Raw genomic sequence first — 24,364 nt, 5'->3', positions numbered from 1 at the left:
CCATTCCCTTCACTCCAATTTCAGACACAGCAGCACCCTGACCCAGAGAGACAGACTTCTAAAATAATAAGATTGATACAATAACTCTTATTGCTCAAGCCTGTATCAGCCTGTGGAAAATGAACCTTAATCAACAGGTCACTTGCACTTTTATATCATATTTGAAGTGGACTGAATTATTTATTTTATTTTCATTATATATTCTGTCTCATTCTGAACGTGGTCGAATGGGTTATATTTGAGTATGTAGTTATCTTATAGTGTACGTTATGGTATTGGTTCTCCCGAGGGGCTCCATGGCTCACAATTCCCTGGCCTGCCCTGGCTACCCCTCCCCACCAGTACCCTAATCTCAACCACTCTCCTTCGCTTGACTAAACCCGACCACACCCCTTCATCTGTATTTTACTCTCACATACCTCCATCCACTACCTAATCCTACCCACCCTCACCCCTATACCCGGCCCTACGGTTCCTCCAACTCTGATTCGCCATCGTATGGGACCAGCAGCTTACCAGCAGTGAATATGACTCCGTTATTCCCCCACCGCCTCTCTTTTAACCATAAACAAGTATTTTTAGTTGCCTAATTTTAACAAAACCTGAACCATAGAAGTGTTGAGGTCTGCCGGCTTGCTGGCCCATTCTGTTAAATAAGGGCTTTATTCAGAAAATCTTGTGTAAAGCCATTTAAATGCTCACTTGTATGCGTCACCATGAGCCAATTAATCAAACACAACACTGCCAGAGGAGAGATTGTTCGTTACACAGACTGTTTACAATCTCCTGACAGTTTTAGTTTATCATTGACAAAAGGGCACCACATAGGGAGGTGACGCGCACAGTAAATGTCCATTGAAAGTACCTTGGACAATTTTTTATTGAGCCGTTATTGTTTGTCTATGTCTAACATGTAGACTGCTGCTCTCTGTTAAATGAAGACATTTGAGACATTCTGTTTCTAGGGCAACAGCTTTGGTCTGAGTTAGCTACTTCCTGTCAGCAGCTGTAATAACAAACACTGCAACAGGAAATACGAAGGGGGCCCATTTGTAATGTTTATGTTTTCAAGTTTAAAGCGGTCTCGGTATGAATAACCAAGGGCAATTTTTCTACCCAATGACCAGTATGCATATTTCATCCTACAGTTATTGCTTTAATATTTACAAAGCTGTTTCTATAGGTAGAAATGTGAATTTTAGCCACCACTGAGGACAAAATCAAAAATAAATTGGTAGAGTTAGAGTACAGTACAAATTTATGAGAGAAAGAGTAAAATTCATGCCAAAATAACGTAACCACATTAACGATGCAGATACTGAAGGAAATCTTTCCTCGCGGCTATTTATTCATAAAGCATAATTGCTCTGAACCATAGAAGGATTGTTTTCATTAGCAATTCAAACAGGGCATGATTCCCTCTTTGCTGATACAGATCTTTCCCCCTGGAGTCTGCTGGCTCCCATTTCAACATCTTCATCAACTATAAATAGCTCCCTCGACAGAAATCCTTTCATGGAACAATAGCTTTCTTTTTAATATTTTGTTTTCTATTCAAGGGTAGGGCTGCGACTTGTAAAAGAAAAATAAATAAATCCCAAGGTCTCCCGGTCCTGATCTCAAGCCGAGTCCTAGGAAAACACCACTTTTCCAGTGCAATCATTAGCTTTCCCATCCTTTATCACAGCAAAGCAAAACAAGTCACCTTCAAGAGCTGCTAATCTCATTCGAGACAGTTCATCTGTGCCCCTGTTCACAGATGAGGGCTTCCCACAGGAATCCCCTCTCATGCGGTAGATCACTTTAGATCCTTCCAGCTGAGTGATGGATGCTGGTCTGACACAGCCAGATACCTCCTGGAGTATCAAGGGGGATGAAGGGGAAATCAATGTGAGTGTTTGAGCTGTGCCCTACAGTTTGGATATGGCCCATTCAAACTCATGCATATATATTGTATTTGTATATTTTTGCCTTTACTGCATGATATGAGATAAGGAGCATTTAGATTGTCTCTCAACAGCTCTCAACATGGCGATTTGATAGGTGTTGAGGTATTCAGTCTGGACCAATGTGGTGGACAGACTGACCAACAAACTGACATTGCCTTCATGGCTAATATATGTAAATTACTAAAATTATGTTCAGATTCTTTGACAGAGACCTGATATTCCATCTCGCCTTTAATGGGCACTTGGCTTTATCTAGCATTGAATAATTCATAATAATCAAGGCAACTAAAGAGCAGCAGCAATTTGCTTAGATGTTTCCGTCCATCATCATATGCTTCATAATTAATATTTAGTTAATCGTACAATCATTCAAAAGGAAACTGTTAAAAGGTAATTCACTGCACTCTGCTGGTTTGAACATCTAGAGCTCATCTCAAATCTTTCAGCGCATCAAGATAACTTCTGCTGGGCTTTTTGTGCTTTGTTTCAACCCTAATAGCACACACACACACGCTGTCTCTACACAGCAATACAAAAGTTTTCCATTTTCACTTAGACGGTACGGAGTTATATTTAGGAGTAGGTACCTCGGCTCTTGGTGCTGAGCTCAGCTGGGGACATGATGTGTCAGAAATGGTGATGGGAGTTTGAATTTTTCAGAGGAACAGAACACGGAGATGGGATTTAGCTCTCCAGTGGAGAAGCAGGTTCAGCTGAAATGCGCACACACTCACACACACACACACACTCACAATCTCACACACTGACAGAATGACAATAGAAAATGTGCTCAGAAAGACTCTTACACCGAAGTGACAGCATTTCCCACTTCACAGACACCTGCCATGGAAATCAAACAGAAAGAGGCCTCGGGTGTTAGGACTTTACTCTACACGCTGAACAGGAAGCTGGATGGTGTGTGTGTGTGTGTGTGTGTGCGTGCGTGTGTGTTGTTGCAGCAGCTCTCCCAAGATAGGGTCTCTCAGTTTCCTTGTGTTGCATAATTCACTTGACTTCGGGCCGGGGAACCTTGTTGGTGCTAAAAACACTCCAGAGAGACTGCACAGAGCAGAATAATAATGAGCTGCATACAGCACACTAAAACTGTGGTTTGATTACAGCTGTTTGTGTCTGTGGAGGTGAAACAAGAAGCCAGACGTGTACTTAATCTGTGTTTAGACTGTATCGTGAAGGATGCCCTCAGCTGTCAATGTTACAACTGGTTAAGTGAAAAAACGTAGGCTTAGATAACCAAGAAGACTTTAAATGAAAAACAGATGAGTTACCAAACAGCACTTACAGCACACAATATATATATACACTTGGGGGCTTTGACATAATGTTATACACTTGCCATAACACAACTCTCAAGGGTCTCGCAAAGAAAATCAATAAAGAATATGATGTGGAGCAGTTTTTAATAACGTGAGGCCGAGGCTTTAAAAATCTATATTTGTGGAGTGCAACAGTGAAGAAAATATACTCGCTGCTTCAAAAAAAATACCTATCATGAAAAGTTGAATTCAGTATACATGAGTGTTAGGCCGAAAACACTCCTCCAATAACTCAATTTCAACTAAGACACAACAAAATCAATATGGAAGTTGTTGTTCTGAGAGACACATTTTAAGTAACATTTGCAGTGACCTCTCAAACTACATGAAAAATAGGCTTTAACAGATTTAACCAAACCCCCTGATAATATAGTCACAGCCGCACAAACACACGCACATCTTGTTAGATCCTTCATTCCAAAGCGTCCTGCTATCCTTAAACCACAAGGAAGAATTAAGGTGACTCTCCTCGGCACATTGGGGATTTAAGGCATTAATACAGACATGATATGTGTGGAATAAAGCTCAGAAGGACTCCCACTAAGCTTTGATTAAACCCAGACAGGACAGGAAAAGAATGAGACATTATTCAATTTCAAAATACCCAAAGCGAGCGCAGGATTAAAACATGAGGAGACAAGAGTGACGGGAGGAGCATCAAGTGCGGTCAAGTTAAACAGCCTTGTTCTCATCTGCCCAAACAAACCAGAGCTTCACTTGACTTGTTCCAAGCATGTTTAATGTGACTAAATCCATTTAATGCTGTGTCAGCCCAAAATCCCCTTTGTAAATAATGAAGAAAGACTGTCACTGAAAATGTGGACAAAAATTAAAAACCAAGTGTGGGAAAAAAATAAGAATAAAAAAGAGTAAGAGCAGGAAGCAGACAAAAGTGTGTGCAGAGCTGTCGCTGTGCTTTTGACAATAATCCAACTAATCGCACTGTTGGGGGGGATTTAGCTCATGCAGTTCTCTTCCCAGCAAAGTGGAGAGAGTCAAAAAGGTCACGCGCTCACACAAAATCACCGCCACTATTATCCATACAACTAAATGAAACTGCATTTTAACATCACGTTACCTGAGTAATTTTGCCAAACTATATGCAGAAAAGAGAGATGGCTGTGAAGTACTTTTTTGAAGGGAAAATGTTTATTAAATCTATTTTAAGACCAAATTCTGATTATCTCATGATAATTGTGAGCTTTTTGAGGAGCCATGCATTCTAAGGACCTTGAGGAATACACAATGGGTTTAAATAACTTACATCTTCCACGATAACCTGTTTAATTGATTTCTTATTTCAAAGCCCGTTCCATGAAAACCCATTAGCGGGCCTTCATCGTCTTATCTATCCTCAGTCTGCGACTGGTGAGACTGATGAGTGTGCGAGCATGAATTATGCAGCGTATAGGTGGGGAATCTGCTTCGTTAAATCGCCATCGGATACACTGAGGCTCAGCTAAGAGCCCATATTGAGTGTTTCTCCTTTAAACTGGAAATGCTGGACCACCAGGTTAAAAAAACATCTCAGCTATTTCCTTAGTTTTGAGTTTTGTGTCTCCAATGTGGTTGATGTTGTTATAAAAATGAAAAGAAGAAACCGGTATACTCTTTGTAACTTAAATCTTGCTTTTCGTTGCTTATTCTCTTCTGTTTGTCTGCTCTTGGTACATTTTGTGTGTGTGACTGTAAAAAAGGGCATTGCTGTAAAAGGTCATGCACTGTATGCAAATTCAACCTTTCCTGCAGACACGATGTTAAATAAATCCAGGACCTAGCCGCTGAAAGCATAGCATTCAGGCGATGCAAATATTATGCAAATGAGTTCCACTGTAAACTTTTTCACAGCAAACTTTTAGTGTTATCCAGAGGAAACAAAGATCTTTTTGATTTTCAGTGGTTAAGGCGAGAAGAGTTGAAACAAATAGTACAGTGGTTGATTAATCGATCAGCTTTAAAGATAATCTGCAACTACTTGGATAATTGACTAGACGGTTTAGTCATTTTTAAAGCAAAATAATACCAAATAAAAATTGGTAGGTCAATCAATAATAATATATTTTTTTTGTTAAATCACATTAAAAGCTGAGGCATTAGCTGTAATGTGCTATACACTAACCCCAACATTCATCCCTCTCATTCCCAATGTACTGCTGACATTCCCTCTATCATTATCCTGCATATTCCCACCATTCCCTCCCGTTGCTTCTGCTCTTTCTCCTCTTCGCTGGTGTGTCCCTGACTCACCGGTTACCGAGCCTTAACGAGCCATTAAGAGATAATTGCTCCTCGAGGGTCAGTGCCAACTGACACCGCTGACTCCTGCGTGTCATTCAGTCGAGCCCCTGTCAGCTTTATTGGAACTGCAGGCTGTATTCACTGCCAGAGTTTCCAACCAGTCGAAGTTGAGTCCACTAAATACAATACAAAGTGCACATTCTGACATTTTCCTCTCCACACCACTAAAAGAAACAATCCTAGACTGAAGGATGCAGCCTTACTGGATTCAACTCAGTCTGTCCCACAGCTACACCGTTTTAAACTGATGCAGCCTGTACAGCACGCACATCCTTGGTGCCAAGGGCAAATGTGCGTGTGTGTATCCTGAGATACAGAAAGGTCTGCGCCGCTTCGGCATGATGTGATCCAAAGGGAAGGCTTGTACTCCAGGCACATGCTGTGTCCTCTTCCCTCCTGCCAGTGGCTGTGACCTCAACAGATGACAACGGTCGGCCACGAGGGGCGATGGGGAAGTGCGGTGCGTGTCGGTTCTCTGTTGGCTAAAGAACTGAAGACCGGCTTCATGCATCTCCATAAATAGATCTTATAATGTGAGTGAGGTAGAGTGAAGGTTTAGCTATTCAGCCCGTTTCTTTACTTGTGGAAAAGGGTGTCTCTTTACGAGTGTAACTTAATATATTGACGGATCATCGACATATGTGGCCGTAACGTAAATGATCCTTAGAGATGTATACGGGCTTGCAGGACCCTCACAAAAAGAGACCATGCTGGCATAATGTTTGGCAACTACTGCACGAGAGAGAAAGCTGCAACGCTGCAGGAAGAAAAGTGTTTTCTGTTTTAATCCCAGGCTTCATCAGCGCTGCATTTCAGAAGTTATTTTCCCGTTCAAGCCTGAAATAAAAACTGTTGTGTGTGTGTGTGTGTGTGTGTGTGTGTGTGAGACAAACACTCGTCTCCTCACCTCCTCTTCGCTTCCTGAATATATTTTCTCAGCAATTTCGCAAAGTACCAAAGCAACAACAATATGTTCAGTTGGGACTTTAATATCCATTTGGTCACATGATGTATGTGAAGCAAATGCAGGGAGGGAGTGCTGATCTGATTACTACTGTGGCTGGAGCCTCTTTTGCTCCACAAAAAGGGAAACTAATCTTTTTTTTTAAGACTCATTTGACTTAAGAAGAACCTGCTCAACAACATAGAATCGGCACATTTGCAGTGTTTTCCAGTTTATCAACTCTTTTTTTGTGCATAAGGGCTGATAGTTAAGTGATGGATCCATTATACTGGCAATCAACACACGCATTTAGTTTCTATACATTTCCACCTTGCTGCTGCAGCCTTTACGTTAACCTCACTGCATAGAATTCAGTCTTGTGCTGTATTGGATGTGTTACTTGGGCCGACCTAGTAAAAATACAATACCCAAGTCATCATCGTCCAATCATATGCTTCCGTCTCAACTCACCTCTGCACTACAGTGTCATTTAAATACTAATGCTTGACCACGTGAACTTTCAACAGAAGTCCCTGATGGCAGTTCAAATCTATCATATGACAAAGTCTCTACATCATTTCTCTATGAAACAACCTAATAAGACACAGTTACAGTCAGAATTTCCCACAGATTCACTGTATATCAATAGATGTGGTTATTTAACTAAGGTGACCGGTCCTCTCATCCATAGACAGGACACCAATAATTCATCTTTGATCACACCTAATTTGCGTGGATGAGCCAAGCAGCTGCAACGTTGCCTCATTTGCATTCCGACTGGCAGCTTTGACGCACCGCCACATGCTGGCATACAGACGCTGTCCTCTCTCCCAAATGTCCCGCTGAGTAGCTGCTGGACATCAGCAGCAGTCACCCTGTACGGTTTGTGAGCGCTATGTTTACATTTTTCCAGCCTGATTCCTCCGGTGGCTCTGAAGACACAAACCGCTTCCGTCACCAGGCGCTGAGTCACAGCTGGATTCTGCTCCGACAACATCAGTCGGCCTTTTCTGACGAAAAACAACAATAAGAGAAGAAAAGCACAACGCAGAGGCTCCTCCTAATAATGTGACACCGACAATGTCTTTCAGGATCACGTGTTGATGGCTTGTTTGGCAGCTTCTGTCGTCGTAAAGTCACCACGGTAATGATGAAGAATGTGTTGAGGGAGATAATAACAATCTCCATCCATCAATGTTTGCGCAAAAACCAAGAGCATAAGTTTTAGTCCAACAGCCAGCCAACATCTATACCATCATCATTATGGCCCTAATCCAATGAGAAAACTTTTAAATCCCAAGGACTTACTCTTGACACTCAATATTCAATAATTTATGTAGAACATAGAGAGTGAAGATACCAAGCACATCTTCCCGGATGGGAAATGAATCAGCCACATTTAATTAAAGCTGGCACGGGCTGCCGATTATTCACGACGCACGAATCCACGATAAGGCAACAACAAAAAAAATGAAACAGCAACAGCATGCTAGCATTTATGGCAGCGAGAAGCTCACAGGCGATGTAGCTGCAGGGAGGGAGCAGTCAAGACGAACACTTCACACATCGGGGAGACAGCAGAGCTGCAGGCAGCAGCAGCCCGTCACCAACGGTGTGAGGAGGTTTGTTGCTCTGACCCTTCACTCGGCACTCCTAACCTCATGTACTCCACACTGTGGCGACTGGGGAGCAACCTTTCACACCAACACTTTCTGAATCATTTGGGAAATAGCTATTGTTATTGTATTGTTTATGCAGAGGATCCGCTTCATTGTTTTGTGTTAGGGAGATAAAGACAGTAACAACCAAACTAATTAATGACTGTAGACTCCCCAATTACATTCTTTACATGTATTCACTACCTATACCGGAGTCTATAACTCAGTATTTATGTAGGATTAGGTACAAATTGCCAGATTATTTGTATTTATTGTATTCAATTTCAGTGCTGCAACAAAGGATCATTTTAGTTATCAACTGATTTGTCATTTATTTATTGTATTCTCTATGAAATGTGAAACAAAGAGAAAAACGATTTTTGATGCTTTCAAATGTCTTGTTTTGTCCAACCAAAAGTCCAAACCCCAATAATATTAAATATTATATATATATATATATATAAACACTCACATCTGAGAAGCTGGAAGCAGAAATATTGGGCATTTTTACCTTGATTAAACATAACGATGGATCAAACATAACAACTTTTGTACTCGATTATTCATCCAATTTCCGGAATCAGTTGGAATAAGCTCGTTTTAATTCATGCTAGAGCTACCCCCAGTTGTTTTTGGTACAGGACAGTTGGCAGTGGGACGAGCCAGAAGGAAGTAATTAAAGCAATTACAACTAAGACTGAACTACACAATAGTCTTAACAGCGCGTAATTGAACAGTGTTCTGCACCCTCAGTACATCTCAGTACAGCTACAATTGGCAACAAGACAAACAAAAGCTCTCCGGGTACGGACACACAACTGTCCATCACTATACAGCCAGAGGCACACATTGTCCTGCTTCCTTTGCTACGTCGCCCAGATCTTTACAACATTGTATCCGAATCCAAACGTTGCCCGACTCACTTTCGTGCTTTGAAGTTCCCCATGTGTGCCGCGGAACTCCGGGGCTCTTGATAATCGCTCTGCCGGCGGATTTCAGTGCATCCATCCCGAGGTGTGTCGGATCTCCGGGCGGCAGGTGGATCCCCCAGTGTCCCAGGGAGGTAGATACAGCAGGCTGGGCTCGACCGAGAGGATGCGCCAAAAGAGAGGAAACAGGCAAAGAGAGAGTGAGAGAGAGAGAGAGAGAGAGAGAGAGAGAGAGAGAGAGAGAGAGAGAGAGAGAGAGAGAGAGAAGACTGATATAAGTTCCCACCCTGAATCGCTCTCGGTTTCTGTCCCCCCCTCACAGAGACTGGCAACCAGCTGAGGGCAAGCATGCACATGCACGCACCTACTGCACCGTCTCTAAAGTGAAGGGCGTGTCCCAGTCAGCTCAGTCCAAGGTGCTCCAGTTTAAAGGAGCGTCCTCACGGAGATACCAGCGCGGTGTTGTTGCAGTGTGATGGACTCAAACTAATGAGTTTATGGCTAATGAGCTTACTATTGCACTTTTTTTTTTCCCCCTCGAAGGACTGTCTGTGGTTTATTGACCTGTGATGGAAGCACTGTTGTTTGAAGGGTTGTGTATTGTTAAGAAACACTATACGCTGTTATTGTTTTAATACATGACAGAACTCAATATATAGGATTCATTTGTGATCCCTTTATTCGCTCTTTTTCAGGCTTAGTCACATATATGTTAATTGCTAAAAAACAATGTTTAAATAACACAATATATTTTTGGTACAAATGATAATCTAACAACTATAAAACTAGGTTTCTTTTTAGGGGAATGCTTGAATATTTCTTTGTATGTTGGCGCCCTCTTTTGATTACAACCAGTTATTACAGCCATCTTTAGCATGGTAATATTTGGGGATATCAGTAGCACTACTAGTAGCTGTAGGTTATTGTTTTAACAAAATAAACTATAAATTGATTCTTGAATCATCAGTTTTGATAATAAATAATTATGGGCATCCTGGTAACCTAAGACAACGGTTCCAAAACTGAGGATCAGGACACCTACAAAGGGTCTTGAAGATGGTTACCATTAGAGGAAAGTAGAAAAAAAACTAATTCAGCCGCACAAAGTCATATTCATCTTTTTAGGTTTTCCGAGAATCTTTCTTTTTCTTCTTGAGAATTATTGGATCATTTCACTTCAGAAAAATATTCAAATAGCACAAAGTAAATCTAGAGTTACGGCCAGTCAAGTTGCAGTTTACATCCACGTCTGTCCAAAACTCATCATGTTATCCTACTAGACATTTGTGTGAAATGGTCAAGATTTGCCGGATGGACGGACAGACAAGCCGTAAACATGATGCCTCTGGCCAGAGCTGTCGGCACAGAGGTGCGCAGATTGTTGAACCAGACTTGGAGTCGGTTAAACAGGTTCACAAGAAGATATTTTAGAGGTCACATGCCAAACAGATTATGAACCATTGGGTAAAATGATGAACATAATCTGCAACATCCCCAGTTCAATTTCCTTTGTATGACCTTTGCATTACTCTGAAGTTTCCCATCTGTACCTTTACTGTAAAACTCTACCGTTAAGGCAAAATGTGCCAACAATTGTGCCATATTAGGAAACGGCGAACTCTTCACTTGAACTTCCACCGAAGAAAAATCAATTTGTGACACAAAATATGCATTGTGTTTTGTGTTTTCATGGTGAAATCTTTATTTCATTTCTCTCCACAACCCAGCACAGGTTATCATTTCATGTCCGAGTTAATCTCTCACAAGTATTTCACACTCAGGAAGCTAAGCAGAGAATGTATAGTCATGTATTCCTCATAAGTCATCTAGTGGGGGTTATTAGAGTTTAGCCTGAGGTGGCATGCTGCTGTTGTAATTTTGGTGCTCTGTGATCATTTGAGAGGGTCTTTAGTTTATATTTAATGCTCTCAGCTGCGCACACTACTGCATTTACACAGACTGCTGTGCGTGTGGACGTCTGTGTGTGTGTGTGAGAGTGTGTGTGTGTGTGTGTGTGTGTGTGTGTGTGTGTGTGTGTGTGTGTGTGTGTGTGTGTGTGTGTGTGTGTGTGTGTAATCCTGGATACACAGCAAGTAGTAGAATCATGCAGCTACTTTTAAATTTAAGACTCTTTAGAAAAAGACTGCCGTTTAAAAGGTAATAGCCTCTTAAAGGCTAAAAGCTGCACTAAAATGATGCAAAAGTGACATTGCCTCCTGTCTGTGTCCCTGGAAGACTGTGGATTTGAGATCAATAGTTATAATTAATGGTATTTCAAAGCCATCCAGTCAAAAGAATCGCTGCCATGTCACAGAGCACTTTTTTACTCCAATGGAGAGCAACAGTTACAGGCTTCAACAGTTTCCAGATGTCATTTTCAACTGGGTTCACAAAAGAGTAACAGTGCAGCATGCTTCGGCAATTTAAAGTTGTCCAATTAAAGGTGTGACCAATGCATCTAAAAATGCTGGAGGTATTCTCTAAGGTAGAAAATAAAAATCACCCCTACTGTCCTGCAACGTGGCCATGTGATATTTACTTGCTGACACAACAGTAGTATAGATTCTTAATCCCCCATAAAACAAATCATGCTTGTGGGTGTCTCTTTATTTGTAAAGGAGGGGAGGTGAGGTCACTGAAAGAAGTGTAGAAGTACAGCCAGACGAAGAGAGAGTCTCATGAAATAGATTTATGACAGATGGGGTATAAGGTAGTCTCTTTCAGGAAAGGACAACATAGAAAAAAAAAAAAACATGCTCTCAGTCACTTCCGCTTTAGATGCAATTATGGATGCTATCCTGTCTGCTTTACAGTCTATCCCCCTCCAATGCTTATGTCATAGTCTCATGCTATTTGTCTCATACACACACTCGCACACGGTTTTCATTTGCTCTCTCTAAACCCGCGTCTTCCTTAGAGGCTGGAGCTAGAAGGCAACTGGTGGGAGGGCCTGTCTTTGAAGCAGGAGGTGGCCTTGGCCAACGATTTTCAGTACAATCCAGTGACATGTCAGCTCATGGATTTCTATATTTCTGTAAAATCTCCAACCAAGTACAAAGCCTGCATTGGAGGACTTCATACACCGTCTATTTCAAAGACTGGGAAAACTGTCCCTTCATCCCCTCCTGGTTTCTCTCTTCCCTCCTGCTCCTCTCCTCCTTCTCCCTCTCGTCTTCCTTCCAGTTCTGAGGCACACATGTAGTCTTGGGACTGGGACTGCGAGTGTCCCAGGGACTCCATTGACAAGCTTCGGCTAGTCAGGATGCTACTTAGGCTGGACTGGCGGCCGCCTCTGGGGTGGGTCTCAATTTCCACACGGACCTCAATATTGGTTCCTTCCCTGTGGTGACAGGAGAAAGACAAATAAATTAATACGAAGCTGCCAGGCAATCAAAATCAAGTCTATGCAAAGAATGCCTTGACTGTGAAAATCTGCCGAAGTCACATGTTAGATGAACAGCAGGATTATATGCTTAAACATAGGTATCATATGTTTCCAAAAAATAATTAAAGAAACAAGACGAAGAGTCTACAGTCATGCCAGGAGCTCTGTAAGGCTGTACTTAAGTTGTGCTTTATGCTAAACGCAAACATGCTAAAAAATAACGCTAACATACTTTACACCATCTTAGTTTTAGGGTGTTAGAATGATCTGCTAAATAGCACTAAACACAAAGTAGAGTAGAAACAGAGAAGAAGAGAGACAAAGGCAACATTTACCTCAAAGCAAGCGCTTGTGTGTCATCGCGCTTGCTGTCAGGCACAATAACCACCTGGCAGTCTGATTGGCTGTCCTGCAGGGTGTATCCGTGGTGTTGTGTGGCTTCATCCAATTCCTCATAGCTATCTAGCTCCGGGGGCGTGGTGCTTGTACTGGGGAGGACGCCCACTTCCTGTACACTGACTCTGACTTCCTGGACGCTGGTGTCATTGGGCGTTGCTTTATTCTGACCTGTCCAGTGGTCACTGACTACATGAGAGAATAGAAGATCTATAAGAGAAGTTGAAACTTCATCAGATCAGGTCGCGCTTTGGAGCAAAAATTACAATGCACTTAGTACTGATGTCAAGAGTCCTTAACTACAAAGTTATAAAAGGAATAGCTCTATAATTTAGGATATACACTTATTAACTTTTGTTTATTATATGAAGCTAGCCAGGAGATGATTCCCTTAGCTTAGCATCAAGACTGGAAACAGCTTATCATCCAACTCTTGGGAAGAAAGTGAATGAGCGTGTTTCCCAAATTGTCAAACTATTCCTTTAAATGCTGTACTCACAGCTGGCTAAGTCCTCCAGTTGGATTTTGTGTGTTTCAGGGGGCTCACTCTGCGGTCGACACCAACCGTTCCGACAGAGCGACATGGGGACGACCCCGTAGACATAAGTCAGCATTAGCGGCACACCCACACCTGCAGGAAATCGGAAAAGCATGAGAAAACAATTCATAATACATTTCTCACATGGTCTTGAGTTTGTGCCAAAGAGAAAGAGTACCCTTGCAATTTAGTACTGCACTTCAATAAAGTAGGAGGGGAGGGACTTGCGAGAGAAAATGGTCAAAACCAAAAGCAGCAGAGGTAAGAATGTCCAGGTTTTTAGTCTCTGGTATAGATCAGGCTCCAAAGATACTGGATTCTAGACTTCCCATAATGCAACAGGACACTATCTTTTGGTAGACCCTCCATGCCCAATAAATCCTCCACATTCCCAAAGTGTATTGCAGTCTTTCTGTTTTAGTCTCTTAGCCGAAACCAAGATGTAACTTGAGTAAATGACAGACTTGGTTTCCACAGAAGACACATATGATATAATAGTACTCCCTGTGACTGATAAATGCATTTATGTTCATGTTTTAACATTTTACGACATGTGAAATTGACGGCCCCTTTAAACAGTTTTATCATCATACCAGTTCTGCAATACCCCAAATAAACACAAGAGGGATCCCCTCCTGCGTCTCTGTGCACAGCACACAATAAAGTTTCTGGAACACACTGATCTATAAAGCTTTTCTTGGCATCATAGCCTCCATATTGATGCAACTTGTATTGTTTCAAATACTGGGAGATATTGATTACGCTCCAGGAAGTTATATCTTCTCTCAGGAACCTATTTCCTTGCACGCTTATGAATCTATTCTCTTTTAATTGGATACAAGCCGATCACGCATTTTATGTTTTTATTTTAATCTACTGCATATCTAAATGTTTTTGTATATTTATTGCTGTTATTTATCTCATTTCATGGCTTTGATCTTCTGTGATCTGTGAATCTTGATTATTCTCATCATTCATTCTCATCATATTTTATTCAATTCATTGTAAGTCAGTGTTATATGTTTTAAAACCTGTATGTTTTGTGTTCTATGAGATGCTGTTATGTTGTCCGGGACACTCCTGGACAATTTAAGTTGTTAATATGTTTAAAACTTTAGTTGCATATAGTATACTGTAAGTTGAATATGCATTTATCATAAGGAGAAGCGCATGAGAGTGGCCCTGCATTGGACACTAGAACGATACGAGTTAAAAGCAAAACAGCAACCGGTATATTGTAAGAAATGACTGCATCTAAATGCATGTCTTCTTCATTTTGTGTTTGTCGCGATAGATCATCGGCCTTCATAATAAGAACATCACAAGTTAGATGTATCCCCACTCTCCTTCAAAACCGTCACAAAAGTACTTTCAACAAGTCACACGACTCGATGAGCAGCAGCCTCCCTCCGCTGTGTGATTATGCAACCTGTGATTGAGATAGGAATTTGGTAACACAAAGCGGTGCCGTCCAAACAAAGGGACATCATTAACACAGCGGGAACACCGGGGCGCTATTGACTCAGCAACAGGGTGAAACCAGGGCAAGAGGATGAGCCTGCCAACCAAAAAGTCCACAGACAGAGGGGATGTGTGTGTGTGTGTGTGTGTCTGTTTGAGTCAAAAAGAGAGAAACAACAAGACAGGGAGCTTTGAGTGAAATATGAAAAACAAAACAACAATTGTAGTGCTGTGAGAGAGAAAATGAAATGAGACCAAGGGGGCGTAGAGACAGGGATGCAAATAGAAGAAGAGATACACAGGTGGTGGGAGGTGAAGGTGAAAAGTAGAGTGCAGCTAAATTCGTTTGAGTGTGGGGAGGGCCCATCAGTGTGCGGTTCAGTGATGGCCGTGACACCGCAGAGGGAAGCTGAGAAGCTGCTGAAGCCTTGAGGATTTCTGTCACGGCCATGAACGTTATCGACAGCAGCACGTGGCCTGAGTCATCAAAACGCTACTTTGCGCTGCACGAGTGCGTTAATGAAATCAAGTGGTATGTTTGCATACAGAAACCTAGCGCATGGGTAGTTATATGGCTGTAAAGGTTTATGCTGGATCAAGCCTGGATGCATGTTCATCTCATGATTATTGAACAACCCACAAACTGTGAAATAGGACTTTGTGGGCTGCCTGGATCAGAAAACATGTGATTCCACAAGCCATTCAGATGTGGCTCCCCTTCCTATGTCACACGCAGGCTAATTAGAATATACCGCCCCAATCTGAGTATTTCTACCTACAGCTTGCAAACTACCTTTGGAAAGGAGCGCCATGCTTTTCTTGCAAGACTTTCGGGAGGGGGACATACAGACACAGGCAACAGTACGAGACACGTGTTTCTTTGAAGGATAAACCTGAAAATAAGCATGATATGCGCCCTTTAAAGTAATAGTTTTACATTTTAGGAAATCTGTTCATTTTCTTTCCTTTCAAGAAGAACGATACCATTTTCATATCTGTATGGTAATTGTGAAGCTCCTGCCAGTGGCTCTTTAGCTTAGCTTAATACAAAGACGAAAACATGAGGAACAGGAAGCTCGGCTCTGCTGAAAAAAAAAGCATATTTCCTAAAATGTTGAACTAACTCTTTAATATTATTTTTAAATGGTGTGTTGAGTGTGGAAAGGGGAGGCGTTTCTCTCTCTCTCTCGTTGATCCTAGACTCCTCACTCATTATTATGGAAGGGATTATCCGAGACACTCCACAGCTAGAAGCCAGTGTGCTGGTCAAACCCACATTAATCATCTCTTCTTTAATGGCTCTTTGATCCACATGAATACTGCCCTCCGATATTAGACGTTTTCATTTGAACTACAGCTTTATTAATCAAATAAAAAAAAAAGATGATTAACATATGCTGCCTCTTTGGTGTCTGACCTAAACTGCTCTGTCTCAGGACATGGTGGTAATTTGAGCTCCTTTTTTTTCATTTTTACAATTGAATCACTCTTCTCTGTGTGCAGTACAGAAGGTGGCCATGTTGTCGTTTTGTTCCTTACCCACAGTGATAGCCGCTATGACCGGCGACACAAACACTGACATCATCACCCCACTTGCCACAGTCAAGTAGTGCTTACTTCCTGAGATATTGTTTTTCTTACAGCGACCATGGACCTAGAAGGCAATACATAGAACACAAATTAGATGATGGAAATTTAATTTGATTCTTGCTGTTCTCCTTCTCTGCCACCGCTTATTCATGTCCACTAAAACATGCGACCCTGCATGCACGAGGGGAAAGGAAACCAGCCTCATTGAACCGCTCAAGCTATCACAGAGACACACAAAGACAGATGCAATTAATGAATATTAAGTGCATGCTTAAGTTGCATGTGGGTGTGCCATTAATTTCCTATTCACTTGATTCCATGATTGCCATGAATAATTTCACTTTAAACATACTAGTCAGCCATTAGTGGAGCAGTTTGCACATTCTGGACTGTCTGCTGTCCTTGTTGACACATGCACAAACTCAACCAGGATCTCAAAAAGTACGCACATGCATTCAAAAAGGTATTTGACGTGACACAGGATTTACTGGTTGTTTTGTACCTTGCGGCCCATGTAGATTGGTATGCCCACAATGATGACTGGGATGGCGATGCCCGCTATAAGGGAGATGACCACCGGTGCTCCGAGCAACATGCCCACCTGCCACAGAACCTTGCGGGTTTGAGACCACGGCTTCTTCCCCCAGAATGTACATCCTGAAGGACTGAGGCACACAGGAAACACAACAGGGGAGTTCAGATAGGAGTTCAAAATATATACATCATAATGCACGCAGTTCTGAAAATAAATGGTAAAAACAAAAAAACATACAGCCATTTTAGCGTTATGGCTGTATGGGTGGCAACCTCGTTTCTGTCAGTCTGTCCTCCACGTTGGTCCAGACTGAAAGATCATGAAAACTATTGGATGGATGTGAAATTTTTAACAGACCCTGAGGATGAATCTTAATGAGCTGAGTGATCAACAGACGTTTCTTTTAGCGCCACCATGAGGTTGACATTTTTGGCTTGTGATTTTTATTTTTTATGGGATAGATTGCTGTGAAAATGTGCTACAAATTTGTCAAGATTCAAATTCTAATGACCTGCCTTGACTTTTTTTTGACGATTACTTTTGTTTTGTGACAAAATACCGGCCAAACTAATGACATATTCCCTTTGTTTTGTTTTTCTTTGTTGTTAGCCTGCTAACAGGTTAAACTAAGATGTGAACATGGTAAATAATAATAATAAATGTTTACCTGCTGAACATGTTAGCATTAAGCTCAAATGCCAAACTTCATTCTTAAAATATACACAAATGGTGTGTACACTCACAGACACCCATAATGATCCGAACGCTTAATGCAGCCCTCGCAACTCTGACACAAACCGAACGATGTTGAATGATTTGTCATTTTTAAAAGCAAGTTAAATAAATAAGTACTGACAATATTAAATGTCTCATTGCTGTCGTTACATCATTACCCAAACTGAATGACCTCATCTGCATTTCTCATTCCAGCTTTGTCCTCATTAGAGTAATTTGCATCTACTATCACACACTCACTTATCTTCCGTGCTGCTGTTTGATCACTTAATATGACGTTGGGTACAATAAGTGTTGCCTTAAAGTGCTTCTTTAATGTAGCATCTGCCTTTGGTGTAATTCTAACTGCCAAGGAGAGCAGTACAACACTGAATAACGCTGTTTGGTCTTAATCAAGTAGCAATTAAGTTGTCGGAGCAGCAGTGACAATATGAGCAACACAAATGGCACCTCAAGGCTATGTTATTTCTGAAAGCAGGCGTCCGTATCACAACAGCAAATGTCACTTTGGGGTTCTAAAAGCCTGGGGGGGGGGGGGGGGGATTATGGGAAGGTATTTGAGTTGTTGCTCTAAAGTGGTCGATTTGTTGCGAGATGCTAAAAGCTTCTTTAGGGTGCTCACTATAATGTGAAGTGTGACAGGCAGCCAAGGATGAGGGGAGAGAACAGAAGAAGGGTGTTAAGACACAATGAGGCTCATGCAGACAAACACAAAAACCCTCTTTCTCATCCGAGACATTCATAAAAACATCATGAAAGTGATAGATGAAAAATCCATTCACATCGAGACACTTCTTCAAATGTAGCTAATCGGCTTCTAGCTAGCCTCGTAGCTTGAGCTACATATTCTGCCGCATGGAAATATGGAGGCAGATAGAGCTTATTAATTGATGACAAGTCAGCAGTGACTCCCTTCCAGCACTGGAAAAATCAATGGAAGCTCAGCCGATGAATTCAAAGCAGCGCGGCCTTGAGACAATGACATAATGTACGTGCCTTGCTGACTGGCCCAGTTTTTTTTCTTTATCTCAGACTAGGTATTGCTTAATCGACTAATCATGCGATTGTCTGACCTCAAGGTAAACAAACTTACATTGTTTAGTTGGATGTGTGCTTTGGGTTTGGTGTCTTAACGTGTTTGTGAGTACCTGAGGTAGTGCACGTCGGTAATCTCCTGCATACACAGCCAGCAGAACTGACAGGCACACACAGTGCAGTTCATGCGGTTACAGCTGCCATCGTTGGTCTTCATGATGTAGGCACCGCAGCGAGGGCACGCTTTGATCTCCTCTGCATCTTCAGCAACAGAGTTAATATGTGAGGGGTGTCCGCAATACACATTCATCCATGATAACATAGGACACTAACAATAAATCCTCTGGCTCCTGGCACAAAAGATTTGGAAAAAAGGCACAAAAAAAAACAGCAGTTGCTCGTCTCACCTCCTCCAGGTTCTTCATTGAAGACGTACAGCGTGGAGGCATCGTGACCGCCTGAGGTGTGGCGGGCTCGCTGTCGCCGGGCCTGATCACACGTCTGGTTGGGGTGCCACAGCTGCCGACAGTGGTAGCAGAACTCTGTGTCACATCCCTCACGGCCACAGCTCAGCTTGGGACACTCGGCGCAGCCGTAAGCTATCACTGCATAGCTGAGGAGAGAGGAAAAACTGTCAATAAAAACATGATAGAGGGGGACATACTGAATATGTCCCTAAAGGAGAATTCTTTGCTTTTCGGGATTCTTAATAAAAAGGAGATCTCAGCATCAGGCGTCTTGGGAGGATTTAAATACAGGTGCTCTTCCTACTCACTGTTCCACCCTGTTGCCCTGACATCTTCAGCTGAGACTCGCAGTGGCTGCCGTTTGATTTAAACATCACAGCTTTGGTTGGCTGACTGGAATATCTGTGAAAAGCTGAGTTGTTCATTGTTGCCTTTGCTCACAAACAGTACAATTGTTGACTGTGTGCCTCAGTAAATCACAATTCAAGTGTCTGAGGGACCGCTTTTCACAGTTCAACTAATCATTTCATCCGTAGATCTCTAGACGCCATTATGACGATAACAAGGAGCTTGACGCCCGTGGACCTAATCTCACTCCTTGGAAAGGACATTAACATAAATTTTAATATTCAAAAGATCATGCGATTAATGATCAAATACAAGCGAAAGCAGCCGTGAGTGAAGTATTTGAAAAGCTCCTCCGGGCTTTTTCCTTTAGCAGCTCCAGCCTTATGTGATGAATCAGACAGGCTGAGGGCTACACACACATAAGAGGATAATTACACTGCTGCCTGGATACCACTTCGGTGTCGGACTAGATTTAAAACAGTTTGTGTCTGATTTTCAAGTTAAATCCTTACGGCTGAACAACAAAAGCTAGCGTGGACCAGCTCATCCATAAACACATTTCCAGGTATCTGTGAACGCCATACGTTTATAAAACACTGTATATACGCTTCGTCATGCAAAGATGTTTAATGAGGTTCTGACAAAACACACAGCAACAACAGTCAACTTCAATTTATAATTTAAGATTTATATCAATCAAATTTGGTGCACTTTTATTTCTTGCCCTTGTAGATAGATCTACATTTTCCTAAAGCCTTTTGGAAAACACATCCTTATACACATATATGAATTGTTAAAAGATCCCTCACAGAAATGTTTTCAGACATCTAAAAACATTCTGATTTGAATAATATTTTGTACCCGAATCTATGAATTTGCAAATATTTTTTCATTTCAAAAGTTCAGTGAATGTGTGGTGAAGGCTTCAAGCTTCCTTATCACAGACGTGTAAGTTACATACTCGACCATGATTGACTTCGAGACTATTTGCGACGTCACATAATCCTCTTTTGTATCGTGGTTGCACATGCGTGCGCACACGCACTTGGTCCCACAACACATAGATCTGCAGTTTCACACAGAACTTTGACTGAACTATTTTAACTCTTCTGACTGTACCGTTTTAACTGTATGCTTTACGTCCTGTATTGTATGTATTATGTTGTCTTTTCTGTGGTCCCCAGGAAGTTTAGCGGTCACCAAGGCGTCAGCTAATGAGGATCCAGCTAATAAACAACAACAACAGACAACACAGAAACATAGCAGTGTGACAGCAAATGGTAGAGTATAAGAAGAGTTTAAGTGGAAGTCAATAAAATCTTAAAATACTTTAAAAGTATAAGCTACGTATGTGTTAGGCTTAAAGGATACACACAATGTATTTTGGTGGGAGGAACTGAATGGAAACAGAACTTTGTTTACAGGAAAACTGTTATATAATTGACAAACTGTAAGTTTGACAGAAATTCAAACAAAAATGTTTTATATTGTTCAGATCAATCCGATACGCGAGCTCTGCAGCAACAGTAAGATCACGGTTGAGAAGTTAATGTAAACTTTGTGCTCCGTCAAACAGACCACACAGACAAAAATCCTTCCCCAAACATTAGAGTATGGTTATGTTAGATAAGAAACGCTGGTATTTGACATCAGCACAGGCACGGAAAGATTTGCTCTTGATATACTTGTACTGCGGCTTCTGTCTGTGTGCGCTGAAAAATCTAGTAGCGTCACATGTGCAGCAGCAAAAACACGACAAAGAAAGAACCACTTTTTGCCACACTTTCTGAGAGCCGACATAATCTCCAGCTAAGCTTCTGTCACTAAGATCTCGAGGAATGTGTGTATGTTTGGGAGCATGGAACACAAACCACAACCGTGACCAGATTACGTAATCGGTCACATCTTCAAAGGCTCCTCTATGTGGGAAGTGTTCGTTAATTCAAATATAAAACTCCACTGACCTCCACATGTAAACCTTTTTTTAAATATGTGCGAGTCATAATTCTGCTGATCTGTAGGAGAGGCTCTAGAAATCTGATCTTGTTTCTTTGAGTTATATTTAATTCACCAGCATCAGACAGATTGGCTTATTGATTTTTGCTCCACTCATTCATCATGACCAGGCTGTGATCTCTGACAGTTGTGGAGACACACAGTCTAGCGCTGAACCCTGGTGCATGCATGCTTTTGACCACAAATATTCACACACACACACACACACACATTATGATTTCCCATCAGCAGCCCTATCCTGTTACCCCTCCTTGAACATTAAGGTGATCCAGCGATGTATCAGTGTCTGTACATTTCGTTAACGACAGCAGAGAAGATGAGTTAACTCAGAACATGTCTTGTGGTTGCATTGCATTGTGGTCTATTGTGGGAATGGGAAAAAAAAACCACATCTAATATATATTTCTTCAGTGTTTTTCTCCCTGAATCATTTATGATGAAGTCTTCGATCGATCCTGCGATGGAATTACATTGTAGCTGCGCTTTAAACATCTCGATGTAACATGATGTAATCCACATAACAGCCAGTTCTCCTCAGGGATCAAGAAAAAGTCAAATGGACCGAGACACGCCAGGCACATAACTATTTTATTATCATGTCATTGGAAGTTCTTCCTTAATCTCCCAATGCAACATGTATTCGGTGTTACTATATGTAGTCCCATTGATTATTGTAGATACAAAATGGAGAGAAGCTTGCTTCATCATTCGCGACCAGTCCGTTTTGTTTTAGGATCTGCAGAAATATTTTGGTCGCATCAAACTTTTTCACAGCCTTGGGATGCATATACAGCTCAAACTGAGCTTTCTGTTGCCGTCACTTCATCTTTTCAAAGCCCCGTCAATCATTCTGACACTGAAAAGCTGCTCCAAGTCTTGTGTTTTACAACATAAAGCCGGTGGTGGGATGACAGCGTTTTGACAAGAACTGCCATATTGTAACATTGAAATAGGCCTCTCTTTTTTTTTTGTCTCATGGTAATTACAGTACAGGGAATTGCTACTGCGTGACTAAAATATGTCACTAAAAAAGTGCATTTTTCTAAAAGTTTTGACAATCTAGAGAAGCCATTGTTTTCATTATTCAACCTTTATTAAATGATCTTCTCTCAATGTTGTTCGGTAACTATCTTTACACCAAAAAAGGGTCTTTGTAATTATTTGTGATTGTGAAGGGTAACATCTTTTAATATGCAACCCACTGATGGTGTTCTGATTCTCACCTGCAGTCAGGCGCAGGGCACCAGCGTGTATCTGGATCAGCAGCCAGGAAACGCCTCAACTGGTACTCCTCAAAGCGCTCCAGCAGCGCCTGGTCATCCAGGATGGCCTGAACGTCCAGTGGCGCCAGTGTCTCAGGGCACTGCGGGCACGCGATGCACACCCGGCTCTCCGATATCTCGATGCGCAGGTACTGGCGGAGGCAGTCGGAGCATGTTCGGTGGGAACAGGAGGTGAGTCGTGGGAAGTGGCAACGTGGTTGACTGAGCAGGCACAGTGGGCACTCCTCCAGGTGTTCATCCAATAGCTGCTCCTGGCTGGAGGAGGAGACAGACAGGACGCCAGTGGAGCCGCTGCCGACCCCGCCCACGCACTCAGCTGTGGTGGCACCGTCCTCGCCTGCCGCCTCCGCCGCCGCCGCCGCCGCTGCAGGCGGACCTCCTCCTTCTCCTCTTTCTCCTCCAGCCTCTTCTGCTGTGACGCTGAGGTCCTGTGAACCATTACAGAGCTGCTGACTTATCAAAGCCAATCACATTAATTAAAAATCTTCTCATACACAGGTTGACTTGGGAGGGTACTGTGCCGCTGTTCACAAAAATGGTTTATATTAAGAAATTCAAAAAAAGCAAATGGAATATCCTCACATTTCTAGTGGAAATCATTATTACTGAGTGTGTAGGTGGATACGTGGTGTACTTGGTTTCTAGGCAACATAATTTCTCTAAATTACCAATTAATTGAATAAACACTCTAATGGATTTGGGCTATAACAGTATGAGAAAGGGAGGAAGCAAGCAGAAGCTAAAGTTAATGATCTACAGCCTCGTCAGCTTTCTTTTTGACGAGACATTTTGATTCTGGCAACAAATAGACATAAAGAATAATGAAACAAATATAAAAATACCTGACATATTAGTACATTTTCTTCCAAATGCTAATTTCTGTCCGTGTGTTTGCAAAGACAGCAATACAGATAAAACTCCAAGAACACTTTTTAATAGATTGTAATATAATAAAACCAAGGTCAAACATTTTAGGGAAACTAAAAAAACTGCTTAACTAAAACTCACCAAGTCTACCAGAAGCTAAAACAAAACTTGGAGGAACAATATGATAAATATGGGATTACATGCTCAGTCTCACCTGCTCTGGATGCTCGCTCGGGGTCAGGGTGATGGCCACGTCCTCTCTGGGCCAGGCTTCCACTGGCCTCTCGGGCTTTGGCTCCGATTTGGGCTTCCTGCTGAAGAAGTTCAGGAAGCTCAGCGGCCCCGTCTGCTGCTTGGGCCTCTTCATGGTCTATGACTAGAGCGGTAGCAGCAGCTGAGGAGGGCAGGCCAACGACCATGAGCAGGATGCAAAAGTGTGTGGGTGTGTGTGTGTGTGTGTTTGTGTGAGAGAGTGTGAGCTTTGTGTGTGCGTGGGTGGGTGTGCAGCGGGAGCTCTCACAGCTCAAAGTCTTGGAGCTGGGCGGCTGCTCTGCTATGCGAGGAGGGAAGAGCGGGAGAGATGGAGAGGCAGACGAC

General features: G+C 42.1%; 2 protein-coding genes across 2 annotated transcripts in view; both read right to left on the bottom strand.

The window, feature by feature from the left end:
- LOC306711860 (low density lipoprotein receptor adapter protein 1) overlaps positions 1-9,190 on the bottom strand; it is a gene marked incomplete at both ends in the record, with an annotated part of 32,769 nt that extends 23,579 nt beyond the window's left edge. The window contains one exon of the mRNA XM_079180922.1: positions 9,106-9,190. Coding sequence (XP_079037048.1) covers positions 9,106-9,190 — 85 coding nt within the window. The remainder of the gene's footprint in view (positions 1-9,105) is intronic.
- Positions 9,191-12,114: 2,924 nt separating this feature from the next.
- Positions 12,115-24,134, bottom strand: LOC306711824 (E3 ubiquitin-protein ligase RNF19A; the record flags this gene model as incomplete). The annotated part of the gene is made up of 9 exons (XM_079180869.1): positions 12,115-12,451; positions 12,832-13,102; positions 13,392-13,523; positions 16,431-16,545; positions 16,984-17,146; positions 18,900-19,047; positions 19,194-19,399; positions 22,841-23,328; positions 23,982-24,134. The coding sequence occupies 9 exons, from the start codon at positions 24,132-24,134 to the stop codon at positions 12,187-12,189; spliced, it is 1,941 nt and encodes a 646-aa protein (XP_079036995.1). The 3' UTR covers positions 12,115-12,186.
- Positions 24,135-24,364: the final 230 nt, after the last annotated feature.

The sequence above is a fragment of the Pholis gunnellus genome (genome assembly GCF_910591455.1).
Source record: "Pholis gunnellus genome assembly, chromosome: 19".
In the NCBI taxonomy this organism is placed as follows: domain Eukaryota; kingdom Metazoa; phylum Chordata; class Actinopteri; order Perciformes; family Pholidae; genus Pholis; species Pholis gunnellus.
The sequence above is the reverse complement of the archived record's forward strand: the minus strand, read 5'-3'. Positions and strand labels throughout refer to the sequence as shown.